This window comes from Ruditapes philippinarum, unplaced genomic scaffold, assembly GCF_026571515.1.
Source record: "Ruditapes philippinarum isolate M1 unplaced genomic scaffold, ASM2657151v2 ctg9617_1_1_1_1, whole genome shotgun sequence".
Taxonomy (NCBI): domain Eukaryota; kingdom Metazoa; phylum Mollusca; class Bivalvia; order Venerida; family Veneridae; genus Ruditapes; species Ruditapes philippinarum.
The window spans coordinates 659-15,707 of NW_026862825.1; the positions used below are offsets into that span (position 1 = coordinate 659).

Consider the following 15,049-nt stretch of genomic DNA (forward strand, 5'->3'; position numbering starts at 1 on the left):
TCGGTATAAATATATGTTTTTTAATAATAGAAGATATCATTTTATAAGCTAGTATTTCAATATAACCAAGGAATAATATAAAATTATTTTTGTAATGAAATTTCTCGTTCATACTGCTCAAGGATTCAATTTGAAATGTTCAAAGGGAAAACATGAAAAATCGTGTTCAGTCATACATATTGACTTTTCAAACGAAACTATTTCATAATGGATAATCGAACGCTGCTGTAATTTTAATATTTACAAACTTATGAATAGAAATGCATTTATCTGTTAACACGCAGGATTTTTTATAATGCTTGTACAGGATTATAAAGTTTACAGCTTGATTTATGATTCAGATCGGCTGCACCTTGAACGTATCTCTGCATTATTTACAAATATACTCAAGTTATTCAAATAACGAGTGTGAAAATATAGGGGTTTTTTTAGTCTTTGAAATTATGATAAACCATTCTAGCTTATAAGCATATTGATGAAGGATTTCCTGATCTTAACCATCATCATAACCATGGTTATCACTATCATCATCACTATTTTATCATCGTTGTAATTATAATTATCTTATCATCGTCATCTCCTTCATCATCCATCATTTATTCAATAATCAACGTCATGCTAATCAATTTTTATCATCATCATCATCACCACCACCACCATCATCATCACCACCACCACCACCACCACCATCATCATCATAAATACCATAATCATCATCATCACTTTCAGCATTACGTTCCGCCTCATTAACCGCAACAAAATGGTGTTATTTCTGATTTTTTCTTCTTGCTCTTTAATGGTGCCAACGTATTATATGTTGCCTTAAGTGTGTTGTATTCTAAACATTATTTATTATATAATGGTTGATCTAACTTCTATACAATCATTGATGTAACATTGCTGTTAAAATGATGTTGATACTGAATGATGTTTTACCTTTTCTCGAGCTATGATATGTAAACCTTGACGTATCTTGGCAAACGCTCCCTCACCAATGATTTTACCTAACAGGTAATTCCCGACTTTCTTCTTTTTCTCATTGAGATCAAACTGTCCCTTAGCATGTTCATCTGTCCCTTCCTTGTCCTCCATTACTGGTTCCTTCTATTTTATGTTACTTTTTCGTACTATTTGTTCTAACAATTGAATATTGTTGTTTTCATTTTATTCTATCCGACACCATAATGAATTATGGATATATATATATATGTTTTTTGCGTATCTTCGGACATTAAAATCTTGTTCTATCAATTAAAATATTCACATTTCATTTGTTCACGAACTAAAGAACCCGTGCATGGTTAACAAGTAATTTGTCTCCTGACAGCTCGATCTGCCGCAATCTTTTAAACTTTCGGAGCAAAACTATCAAAATCTTATTTATCTTACATTTTATAATTTATTAGCAGTGATCTTTGACATAATTCATGTCGATTGTAAATGTTTATAAATTTTTTCTCACAAAATTTTATCTTCCATATAACATATACGTAGCAATTTAATTAAGTCTTGGTCAATCCCCCTTTAAGTTCACGAACATTAAATATCATCATATAACAATAACTTTTATCTATGTTATAGATTAAACTGCAACTTAAGGAAACGCAAATTAAGCGCCCTTTATTTACACGAACTTCGTAAAACGTGAACAATTCAATATTGACTGTTATAATTTTTTTAAATTAATAATGTCCAGTTTTATTTACAAAAGAATGTGTTCCAGTACTTTACATTATTATTCTATTAAATAACCAATACCAGAAAGAGTTATTATTGACAGAACAATTTATTAACATCTGCAGTAAATCATTCTGTTTTTCTTCTTAACCATAAAAACAAACAAATGTCCTTTAGCTCCGATTTCACTTTCTATGTTTTTATTATTTCTTTTATACTTTCAACAGTTGCCGGAAACATAAAAAATCCACGTCTGAACAAACTAATAGCCCTTTAAGCACTGTACATGCAAAAAGTCATATATGGTCCTAACATCGTTAATTGATTCTTACTTAATTGAAATTGGTAAAAACCGGTATTCTACTTAACGGTAATTTTAATACGGTAAACACTATTTCAAACAGTCGGCACATACAAAATATCATCTGTTATACATTTATAGCTAAGGTAAATGGTTTATAACAATGCAATAAATAATCAAACAAGGTGTTCCAAATGCCACTTGTTTTATCTAACAAGTGGATGACTATACAACCAATCGTTCCTTCATTCACAACTATACAGATTTTATTATTGATAGCATTACAAATGATACGGTGTGTTAAATATTAGATTTTGGGCAGACTGCTAAACAAAAGTATAAAAAATCAATTATCAATCGATTAATAGAATAAATAGTTTAAAATTTCAATATTTAACTTTAAAGTCAAAACAATCCCGTGTATGCTGTTTAAGTTATTACGATTTAAATAAAACCATAATTTTTCAATTAGATCTACATAAATATAAAATGAAATGTGTTTAACTCAAGAATGAAAACATTTAAGTCTGAAAAGCGGTGAAAATTACACACTTTAAACATTCAAACACACACAAAAATGATATCCACTTCCAAGATATTTGCTAACATAACCTTTAACATGAAGTCATTAATTCAGGCATTAGAGAAAAATAACATCGCAATATTTGTAATCTGACGATCGCATATTTACAAATTGTAAATCATCAAACCCCGTGAAGAGTCAGTGGTATATTTATGTTGTAAATGAAAGGGAAAATTAATGAAATGGTTTTATTTCTGAATGACAATTTGAATATTATGAGTTCAGTGGTGTATACAATGTCATAAATAGATGGAATAATGGCAGAACAAAAGCCAAGTTCAATAGTTAACATTATATTACCTCATTGAATAGAATAGCATTTATAGAACTTTAATCGTGATCATGAATGTGTTCCCTAAATGTTTTGATCTTAATCTCTTGACAGTAAACTTGTTTATTTCGTTTATTTCTTAAGCTTAAACACGATGCAAACAACGCTTCAGACATGTAGAATTCGTTTTAAACTGGATTTTTTAAAGATGGCAATGTTTACAGTTACATGATACATTAAATATCGGTAAACATCGTCTGTTTTTATCCTGTAGTAACCTGATAACTCGGTATATATAGATGTCGCTACTGAAACTGATTTACGCGACCCTTATAATAAATCTAGATACGGCAATGCCTTGCGACCTGACTGTCAAATTCCGGTAAAGTGCATTCAAAAAAGAAAGGGTACATTAAGGAAATATATATCAATTTTGAGTACATTGTTGTAGAAAAATGCACGGTTCGAGTTTAATTGCGTAGGAATATAATCACTTAGCAAACATTTGAACGATAAACAGTGCATTATTATATTGTAATGTAAAAATGTTAATATCTATTCCAATTCTATTATGCTATTAAAAATTTATATTCAACTACGAGGGGTGTTCAAATATTAATGCAACTGGGTACTTAACTAACAGTGTCAAAATAATAATCTCAATCCTTCAAAATTCTCACCACCATGTGATATACAAAGTTTAAGTGTTTTAATCCATCTTTTAAATGCGTTTTCATAATCTTTTCGAGGTATACTGCTCAGACACTGGAACATAGCCGAACCGAGATTATTTCGTGTTTTATGTTGTTTTTTTTTTTCATCAAGGTGTTTTTTGAGTCTCGCAAAAAGGAAAAAGTCACAAGGGGCAAGATCTTGCGAATAAGGAAGGTGAGGAAGCTCGACAACCTTTTCCTGTTTCAGATATTCTCGTATAATGGCCGCTTTGTGTGACGAAGCATTGTCATGCAACAACCTGACACCACGGGTACCAGTTGCCGGTCGACGTTGTTTTTTTTTAAAATATTTCTTCAATTTGAAAGACCTTGCCTTTGTAAAACTTGGCATTTACAGATTAGCAGGACCCTGATTGGTAAAGAAAATTATATGCATGACCTTTTTGACGCTCATGGTGCGTTTTGCTATGCAAGGTCTTTGACTTTCTTTTGTTGCCCCTATATTGTTATGTTTCTTTCGCTTTGGCTCATAAAAACGAACCCACGTCTCATCGCCAGTGAGGATATTTGCAAAAGATCGATTCTTGTATTTAGGGAACTGTTTCCACAATTGATTGAAGATTCTTACCCAAGCATGTTTTTGCTCTTTTGTAAGGAGATGGGGTATCCATCTGGCACTTATCCTTCTCATTTTTAAATCACGGCTGAGAATTGTATATGCATCAGTAGCAATCAAATCCTGTACTTTTCAACTATATTTGGTCAAGTTGCAGTTTTCGGACGGCGGCGTGCATAAGGTGCGTCACATCACTTTCTTACACCACCGTGTGACAGATGAAAAAGAAAGTTCATTGTTTCCTATAAACACGACATTATTCATTAAGTAATAGTTATAGTATATGAAACGGGTAAGTTACGAGGATATGACACTGGCTGGGGGGACATCACGGGGTGTTTCTGCTAAAAATTAGGCCGATACAATTTTTTGCAGAAACATCCCGAGATGTCGCCCAGCCAGTGTTATATCCTCGTAACTAACTAGTTTTATATACTATAACTGTTTTATCGCAATGCCATAATGTTTTCTTTTTTTATTAGAAATAAATAAATAAATAAATTGTTAGCTACATTACAGTTATTTATGATAAGGCAGTTTTCAAACCATGCGATAAATATGTTTTTCGCCTGTATTGTATCAATTGAGAGCTTACACAACCATCTAAGCAATACATGTACATAGTTCGTTCAAAACATGGTAAATATAGATATTGGCCTAGTTGCATTCATATTTGAACACCCCTCGTACATTGTGTGTAAAAGTAATTGTCCTGTCGTCATTTGGTTTATTGACGTCATATCTGACGTCATATGGCCTGTAAGCATTCATTTTTTTCAGCTGTGCATATATATATGGTATATATATATATATATATCGTGCGATAATGCACTTGATTCCTTAAAGGGGAATAGTGTGTCGCGTGTTTGATATATTCACTTGCATATCAGACAGGATTATCTTCTCTTTACACTGCTGATATACACACCATATGCAAGACCATTTGCTTACCTTCAATGATGTAATCCCTGCGCGCCTTTGTTTAATTAATTGCGATCTTATGGCAACGCCATTTTCATGATTTTGCCTTTATAAATGAAGTTATAAAGTCATACATTACTATAAGAAAATAAGAGCTAAACGAAAATATCAGTTTTCATAATTTCTTTTCGAAAAATAACTAGCATGTAATATGCAAGAAAAAAGAATTATTTAAACACCGACTGTCGGCACAGACGGGAATATCTAGCTCTCGGGTAACTGTGCAGAGCTTCCTTACCGCAGAGGTGCTCGTCCAGTCTTAGTGCCCATATAAAAAAATTAAAATAAAAAACTATTCTGGATGCTGGGATGAGTGAAAGAAAATAAAATGAAAAATAAAATTGAAAAGTTTTGTTTAATTTTTTTCCTATATACCATTTAATTTACTACGAAAAGGTCACCTAGTCGCCGTAACGCTATGGAGCTTTACTGTGACACGTTGCGGAACAACCACAATGTCGAGTTTTGTAACAATGCAGGCTACTTTGCTAGTCTTTACACATCGTGCATTTAGAAAATTGTTAACATTCTTATTCTACCTTATAAACAATCTTACATGACTTACATTTAAACTCTGACACTCCAATTTGTTAAAATCTTGGAAAATTCCGTTGATGGTCGGCCATTTTGTCGAAAACGAAAGTACAAAACCTACATTGTACTGTTCCGCTCTCCTGGTTTCCTACGACTACGTTCGCAGAACAGTAGACAACGGTAACCATCAATTTATTGGTTACTGTTGTCTATTGTTCAGCGAACGTAGTCATAGGGGACCAGGACAGCGGAACAATACGGTGTATGTTTTGTACTTTGTTTTCGACAAAATGTCCGATAATCACTGTTGTTTTGAGTTTGAGTGTCCGAGTTTAAATGTAGGTTATTTAAGATTGTATGTAAGGTAGAAGAAGAATGTTAACAATTTTCTAAATGCATGATGTGTAAAGAGTAGCAAAATAGCTTGTATTGTTACAAAACTCGACATTGTGGTTGTTCCACAGCGTGTCCTAGTAAAGCTCCATAGCGTCAGATCTTACCGCTTGTGACTTTTACCTTGGAGTTAAATATTACGGTCTGTACCGGCAGCTGGTGATAAAGCATAACATCTAATTTAAGTAACAGTAGTACACATGTAAATGACTATTGATCAGTGACGAGTATAAAGAAAAAGATATCAATTTTGAGTGCATTGTGTAGAATAATGTACAGTTCGAGTTCAAATGCGCAGGAATATAATCACGGACGGTAGGCCTGAGTGATTAATTAGAAACGATTTGAATGATTAAACTACAATGCAAGAAACAATAATATGTATTTCCATTCTGACATGCAAATAAAATGGGAATCGATAAAAATGTATAGAACTTCATTGAACGGAGAATTAATTTGGTTTATTCAAAAAATGACGGCATACGACACGTAATCAGTGCATATATTGGCTATATAATGAAACTCGACTGTCCTGTCTCTTGAACATGAGAATAATGTGAAGCGTTTTAGAACTATATATATTAAATAACGTCGGGTATACAACACATGATAACACAAGCTCTTAAACTACACATGATAACATCATATATAGCACATACAGATAAATAAACAAACTATGTTAAATAAACAACAGATTAAGTCAACTAACCGGACAACACACAAACAATAGTTTATGATGAATGCAAACTATATCTAGTGTGAGAAACTCCCATTACTATAAGAACTAAATCGAAAAAAGTCATATTTCGAAACTTGCTTTTGTTGTTTATTTGCTAAGAAATGTTTCGTATTCTGCTCTTAAATGACTTGCCACGCTTCTAAGTTGGCTCATACTTTTCCCTTCCAGCATGTTCAAATTCGGATTAAAGTAGTCCGGAAGATGACCTTGAAGAAGTGCTAACTCCATTTCTTTCATGGTCTCCACAAGACATGTGTCACGATTACTCACGTGCCAGTATTCCTTGCTTGCATGTTTCTCACAGGACCAAAGTATTTGCGTCTAAAATTTGATGTATTTGAAATATTATAAATATGTCAGAATCATCAAAAATTCCCAATTAAGTCGGTTAATCATTTATTCTCTAATATTACCTTATGAAAATCGTGAACTGTTTCCTGTTGAAAAGTAATATTAAATAGTTTTTAAAAAATAAAGTGCACTGGTTTATGGATAACAAATTAATTTTTCATACCATACCTTCAAAATATGAGAAGATATTTCCGGAAGTCCGTCTAACGACTGTGATTTGCAAGTTTGGACATGTTTTTTCATCACTTTGTATATTTTTTTCCTACAACCATTGCCGGCATCAATGGACGACAGTAATGTCCTCTCGGCTTTAGAGTTAGAAATTGACCACATTTGATCCTTCTTCGGCACCAAGTGTGTTCCAGTTTTGATAGCCTCATCAATTAATTCTTTTTCCATAGCTTTTTGTCGCTGGCCGAGGCCATCCGTGGTCTGTGACGGAGATATCCGATTTTATAGATAGTGTGATATCTACGTTTATATCATGTTTTACGCCGCTATATCTATCCGGGTAAATTGTCAGTGTTAAAGCTGGACCATGTGCTTTGCTGCTTATATCTACATCTGAAAGTTTAGCAATTATTTTATTAATTATTTACGAATGACAGCATATGCATAATCAGGTGTGTTTTGTGTTGTTTTTTTTGTGTTTGATATTTGCTGCACAAAGCCACTTACTCACGGTGTCAAAGGTTAACGCATCATTTTTCCGCGTACCGTCGATAATTTATCAATTTGTGCGCAACACAGTATCATTCTTACGCAATCTTTTAAAAAGTGCAAGAGTTAAGTTCAGGAATGCGAAAATTTCTTACTAAAACAGATTTAATTTAGAGAGAATGCATACATCACGGAAGTTTTGAATGTTTCATCTATGTGTGCAAAACATTTTGGAACACTATTTGTCTATTATAACCTAAAACTAATTAAAACACTTTAACACATGTGAAACATTTGTGTTGTTGATGCGAACATTTTTCATCCTTTTCCGAAAGTAAAGTTGTCGGAAAATGTATCATATGTCAAAAGATCACATAAAGCATTGACACGAGCTGATCACGTACCAATTTTATACAAATAATGCAAAATAATGTTGTAAAATGAAGAAAACTTTTACTCTCACATTGGCTAATACAACGCACAAACAAGCCAAAGCTGATATTTCTAAAACAGCTGTCGGGGTTTGTGCTAACGCCTTGACAAGCGATGCCAGAATTCCGACGTTTCAGTCTAGAAGTCACGGGTTAGATTTCTAATTTTTCCAATGTATTGACTCAAATTCTTTGGTTTAAACAATATTTTATTTATAAACATTTCATTTACATGATAATTGATATATGCTAAATTATACATATTGAGTAGGAGTTTTTGGATTTAGTAGGAATCTTGAAAAGCTTTTTTAAGAAACTCTTTCCGTAAGCACTATCTCAAAGAGTATGTATAAAATGGTTACAATTATATATGAATATTTGTTTTACATATATTCATAACATTTTTAATATAAACTTGCTTCTTAACATGTGCAAGAAAGTTAGCAATTTGCATTCTATTTGTCGTAATCGAACCGATCTTAAGCAAAAAAGGCCCGAAGCGTGCATTATTCTACAACAATGCACTCGCCGTTCTTATATTTTCACATTGAAGGCGCCATTTTGTTTCAAAAATGTGATAAATAAAAACAATTTTTTGTCGAATTTTGTTGTGAAAACTATCTAGAATGAAAGAAAATGGTCTAACTAAGAAAAAGAATTCGAACACCAATATCTTTCATTCAGTCGTTAACGCTGTACAGACGTTTAAAGTATTGTTTACGTGACGTCACAATGTAGCACCAAACAGCACGTGCAAAACAATCAAATCAAGTACTTTATTTTAATGTCGCAGACGAGTTAAGTTTTACATTTATTTCACTTTTTATAATTTTTATTTCGCTTGAAAAAATATAGAGTGAAATAAAATAAACAAACAAATGAACACCAAAGAAAAAGTCCAACATTATAATAATAATTATAATTTTTTCTTGAAAAGTAGTCCGGCAAACATGTATACCACGTGATCAAGTGCCGTAGATCAGTAAAAATATACGGCACCTTGTTATCGGGCCGAAATTGATACAAGTGACAGGATAAACACTTTTATTAATACACTTACTTCAAAAGTGTGACTTTCAGTTCGTTTTCAATCATGCATGTGTGTTTATGTGTTTGTTTTGTCTAAAATGATACGGTGCTATACGCAGGATAATAAATTATCGACGGTACACGGAAAAATGATGCGTAAACCCTTGACACCGTGTTACTGATACTTAAAATTACGGACACTTACTGACAATTGTCGACAAATGAACTTTATCATAAATTAATGTTTTATGCGTAAGCTTTATGAATAACAATCTCTTGAACAATGTCATAAACATAATCATTAATCTAGTATTTTAAATGCAAAGAATAACAATTTATTAAATTACCAGTATTAACAGGATTTATGCTTATCAACAACTTAAATATTGTTATTATTAAGTTTCCAACACTTACTTGATAATGATAGATCTTTCTTTGCAGTTTCAATTTTATTGAAAAGGTCTTGCTTGATTTTACATGGAATGATATAATTGTCATGGAGAAGGGTGTTTGGAACACTTCCTTTTTCTACCTTTACTGTTGCAAATCCCTCTGGAATGATTTTGGTTTCCAAACATAAGTCACGTTTCACTTTCAAACTTGCCTATATAAAGATGTAAAGACATTTGTATTGAGTAACTTATAAATATTATAATCAGCGTTGTTCAATTAAAGTTAAGTAATAGAAAGATCTACATTAGATGAACGAAAGAATTTTATAAGAACCGAAAATTAAAATTTCACTTACAAAAAAATTAAGAACAGAATATTTCGTTTTTGTATATCTACATACGGATAATTTCTCGAATATATGCATATTACTTAGATTGAAAAGAAGTAAAAATGATGTTACTGTGTCGTCATTGGTAACATAGCCAAAGTTCACCGTTCCGTGTTGTCGTATGTCTTTAGGAATAACGTTCAGCTCAATATTTGTATCAAATTCATCGGCTTTACCAATTTTAGCATTAATGGGAACGCTACCAGCTTTGATCACATTCGGGTTAAACATTGTGCCTCCTCGCTGATCTCTTACATTGGACATTAACTTGTTCAGTGTAGTATCTACTATATTTCTTGACATAGTCATGTCACTTTTATCTACTTTTACATTTCTCTCATAGAAATCATCAAAGTATTGTTTTCTTGGTGTAGTATCTTCTCTATCTCTTGAATCAGTCATGTCCCTTTGATTTACTGTTATATATCCCTGGTTTGAATCACGCCTGACTCGTTCTCTTGCTCCAATACTCTGTGCGAGGTGTCCCAAACTCTTTTGATGTTGCTGTAAGCTATTATATTTTGCAAATCTTCTGACACAAGTATGGCATGCATGCTCGCCACTACCTGACTTGTTTCTTCTTAGTCTGTGCCTTTTTGGTTTCGTCCGCTCAGCAGGTTCTTCAATAGTGTAATCTTCAGGACAACCATGCTCAAACGATCGTAAATGATGTTGTTTGTCCAGCTCAGAATGGAAAGACAAGCAGCAATCAGGGCACCGATAAAATTTAGCATTTTTAACCATATCTTCTCTATGTTGCTCCATCTCTTTTTCAAAAACAAACATGCGCCTGCACCAGCACCGAACAGTCCCGTGTTTTTGTTTTCTATGTGATTTAAGTCGGTTGCGAGTTGAAAACGAACCATTGCATATATCGCATTCATACATGGTCGTGATTCACTATCTAAAATTACAAATACTTCTTTATCAGCGACAAAGCTACCTGGCTGACCGATAAAGTATGATAGACTATTTAATGATGCAGATTGTTTATATCTCATGTCCTTTTAAGTGTGGACAAAACAAACTACATGTATGTAGTCACGGTACAGTGTTTCAAAAAGACAATGATAGCAATATTTGCCCTGACTAAATAAATGGCATTTAGATCTAGTTTAAAATAAACAATGCAGATAGAATCACGTACCGTCCGTACTGGAAAGATAAATTATTGGTCAAAGGTGAATCAAGAAAAGCAGGATGAAAGCACCAATATTTGTGCAGTAGGAAAACCGCTACTTTATGTTTGAAATCTAGAACAGTTTATTGTGAATTATTCCCTGCGGTCTGGAGACCGCAGGGTATTGGTACGCGTTTAACTTTTGAGGCATGGAGGAGCACGTGACCTGTTTTCGGTACATGGAGGAGCATGTGATCTGTAAACCGTACATGATTGGTTAATTGACCTTTTCGAAAACCTAGCTAAATACCGTTTGCCGGTACGTTACGGATTTAAGTCCGAATTACAGCTTATCAAGAACAAAAAACTATTACGTGATATTTCTAATTTTCTATAATTATTTTACCGTTTAAGGTGGAAAAATTTGAATGATGTGTTTGAAAATTATCAATATTTCTTTAATATCTATCTCAAATTTTACAAACAATGAATTGTTTATACTGAAAATTTACAGAATTAAAATATTCGTAGGGGCATCTGCCATAATAAATAGAGATATTTTCTGCGTAAACTTGTGTGTTTACGTTATTTATTTTTTGCTCGGAATTATTCATAAAATGGTAGGCCTATTTAATCATTTTCTTAAAAAGAAATAATTGTTTTATGTTCGACCTTCTCCGGTCTTCAACGGTCACCAGTTTCCAAAGACCTTCTTCTATATTGATCGTTTATTCAATTGTCAACTATATTCCTGATACAAACGTTTATTTATTCCCCCCCCCCCCACCAAAAAAAAAAAAAAAAAAATGAAAATAGTTTAATGAAATATCTTTATATCATTAAAATGTTCACCGCAGGAAACCATTTTACTTGTAATAACATGACTAAACAGTCAGTCTGAAGTCGAGGTGCAACGGTATGGCGATATACTGCTATTGTAAACTGCAGATTGAAATATGTCATACAATCTGATCACAAAGTCTGTGACTATGTTTATTTGTTTGAGTTCTTAACATAACTATTTTATGAGTTGATATGAAAGTTTTTTCGTAGTTTATTGAGCTTTTTAAATTTCTGAAATAAAAAAGTTGCCTAGTTGCATTACACATGTACTTCCTCCACTAGTAAAACCGGAAACTCGCCATATGACTTCTTCTGTGTTGGCGCGACGTAAAACCATATAAAAACAATAACAACACAATCTTTAATTGTCAAGTTTCGCAAAATATAATATATATAAAAAAAGATTTTTTATCAATCATGTTTCATTGAAATTCGAATCCACAACCTTCAATTTGAAACTGAAAGTCTTAACACCTTGTCAAGGGGGTTACTAAATGTGCAAATTTCTCCGCAATACTTTCAGTTATTACTGCCATCCTGAAATCATATCTAAATTTTTACCGGGTCCTTTATGGGCGTGGTATAAATTACACCAAAAAGGGGCGGAGGTTATAGTTCACATATTAGAATTATATGCAAATTAAGTGCAGCGGTCGCTAACGCTCTCTTGCACCTAATTTGTATATAATTTTAATATATGAACTATAACCTATACATCTATTTAAATACGTAATTTATCCAAACCAAATATTGAACTACAATGTACATGCATACGATAGTGTTTCTATTTCTAAAATAAACAAATAAACATAAACATTATTACAATTGTACACATTTATTTTTTTTAAACAATTAAATATTTATTAAAAAAGTAAGATCATTGTTCCTTACCTAGTTTATTTTTTTGTTTGATCCCTTGTTCCGTAATAGTGTACTTCTTACACCGGACCAGGTTATACCGAAAATATAAGATAATATTGGGTGTACTCTGAACTTTTGTATACATGTATTGTGTTTTTGCGTCTAGATAATTGACTCAACACTCTCCTCGAGCTTATCAACTTTATTTGATTGCAATAAAGTGTCTGCATGTTTACAGTACAAATATTGACACATCAAGAGAAGTAACTAGACATACTTTGTTTGACAATTCTTAACATGGTTGTTGTTCGCAAAAGAAAAACTGAAAAAATTCTGGTGATCTCTTAGCAACAATAGGTTTTTGAATAATAAGTTATATAAGCTTTATTTCTTGAATTACCACAGATTGATATTTGTTGATGCATATTTTCTTAACAAAAAAAAATAAATATTATAAACATACGTATAAGTTCTCTGCCCTTGAAATGATCTCAAATAAGTGAAACCTTCTGATTCAAGGACAGATAAGTCTGAAGTAAGAACGGCGACCCCCGAATTTGTTTCCCTTAAAATGTTTCTATCATTAAATTCTAACAACATGCTAAGTTTAAAGAAAGTCTATATGAAAACTCCCGAAAACGTCAATATTATAAACTTTAATTGGCAGAAATGATCAAAATGATAGACAGTTATAATTTCCAAGGCAAAGAGATTTAAAGGAAAGTCAAAATGAATGTTTAAATGGACGTTACTATTAATGTTTATGTATTCCATATTGCATGTAACCATTGCCAACAGTATGACACTAGTGTTGAATTACGTGTATGTTGAAATGAAGTGCAAAAATGATTTATAGAAATGGTACCTCTCTACAATTTACACGGTATTCATTACATTAAACCTGCTAAATTGCTAAATGGATTTTGTACATCTTCAAATTTAGCCAGGTCAAACTGTATCGCACGGGTGTACATGCTTGCTAGTCTCTTTACTGGCGTCAAGGGGTGGTCACTTTCTGTTCCGGCAGGAAAAGTGTTGAATGTTTCTATAATGTAATGTTTAGTTTCCACTGGTTACCAATATATTCCCTATTTCATTCCTCACGAAAACAGCAGTTCTATTATATTTGAATATATGTTTGTAAAAGAAAAAGTTACAATATATGCTAGCATAGTGTAATAATTAGTTTGACTTAACAAATAAACTGATTTTATATTCCAGTAAACATTGTATGATTTTAGTCCTCTTGAATTAATATGGCTTTGAAGGAGTTCCATCCATGATCTTGATTTAAGCTTGTTGCCGTCCCGGCTTCCCTTGCTACCCAGACAGTATCGTCTTGCTGTAGATGTAAGTTTAACGCTTCTGAACCACACGAATGGTAATTATGGTCTCCAGAAAACACTCGTCCAACAACTGCTCCGTCTTTTACAATATTTAAATCAATCCATTGGTTAGACACACCGAGGCAAACTTGAACGTGTATAAGATATAATCCAGGTACTGGAGCTACGAACAGACCATTTTTCAAATCGTATGCGCCTCCTGTGTTATATATCTCCACGTCATATTTGACTATTTCTGTACCACTCAATGGTGTTGTTTTTGCAAGACGCACATGAACCGACACATTTGTTGTCTTCTTCCTTGTTTTCTCTAGATCTGCTATTCGTTGTTGTAACTTTGCATATTCTGTCTCAAGTGTGATAAGTTTCTCTAAAAGTTTATACTCGTACACAAATCTTGAACAGTCTCCTTCTTGTCTTGGCTCCAAGATCTTCTCGCTAAGACGGCCTCTCGAATAGCGCAATGTTACAACTAACAATGCTAACACTACGTACAGTTTCATATTTTCTTTGTCAACTTGCTTGAATTTCCCAAATGATTTTAGCAACTAAGCTTATAAGCAAATTTAGTTATAGTTTCAGAGTAAATGAATATGTTAATTAGATTTACAAATTGATTAAATTAATTGCTGGTAATTTGTTATCAATGCAACAACCTGATACGAATGCCATTTTATTAAAGATAAAGACCGCCGATGTAGCCCAATATGAATTAATTTACGAATGATTACAATTGCAACAATTACAATTGAGGTATATTTGTTAAAAAAAGTTATTTGTAACAGATTTACTTACAGGTCCGCCTGGGCTCCTTGCCACTGGTTCTTGTTGCTGGGTCGAATTGGGGTTGCGTTCATT

At 32.8% G+C, this 15,049-nt stretch overlaps 1 protein-coding gene across 2 annotated transcripts; it reads right to left on the reverse strand.

Moving 5' to 3' along the window:
- Window positions 1-6,469: 6,469 nt before the first annotated feature.
- LOC132720321 (complement C1q-like protein 4) lies at window positions 6,470-14,955 on the reverse strand. 2 transcript variants are annotated; one of them, XM_060704446.1, is made up of 5 exons: window positions 12,876-14,087; window positions 10,094-10,925; window positions 9,655-9,844; window positions 7,289-7,684; window positions 6,470-7,090 (listed from the first exon to the last, which is right to left on the reverse strand). In XM_060704446.1, the coding sequence occupies exons 2-4, from the start codon at window positions 10,907-10,909 to the stop codon at window positions 7,500-7,502; spliced, it is 1,191 nt and encodes a 396-aa protein (XP_060560429.1). In that variant the 5' UTR covers window positions 10,910-10,925; window positions 12,876-14,087; the 3' UTR covers window positions 6,470-7,090; window positions 7,289-7,499. The 2 variants fall into 2 exon arrangements, with proteins under 2 accessions (XP_060560429.1, XP_060560430.1); XM_060704447.1 differs by lacking the exons at window positions 6,470-7,090; window positions 7,289-7,684; window positions 9,655-9,844 and having other exon boundaries at window positions 10,632-10,925; window positions 12,876-14,955.
- Between the last annotated feature and the right edge of the window lie 94 nt (window positions 14,956-15,049).

Excerpts from the sequence above, each read along its gene's own strand:
- LOC132720321 (XM_060704446.1), bottom strand. The coding sequence starts at position 10,909 with ATGTATGAATGCGATATATGCAATGGTTCGTTTTCAACTCGCAACCGA. Across the intron at positions 9,845-10,093 it reads ATGTTACCAATGACGACACA|GCAAGTTTGAAAGTGAAACG; the intron begins GTAACATCATTT and ends ATCTTTATATAG. Across the intron at positions 7,685-9,654 it reads GAAAGATCTATCATTATCAA|ATGTAGATATAAGCAGCAAA; the intron begins GTAAGTGTTGGA and ends CTAAACTTTCAG.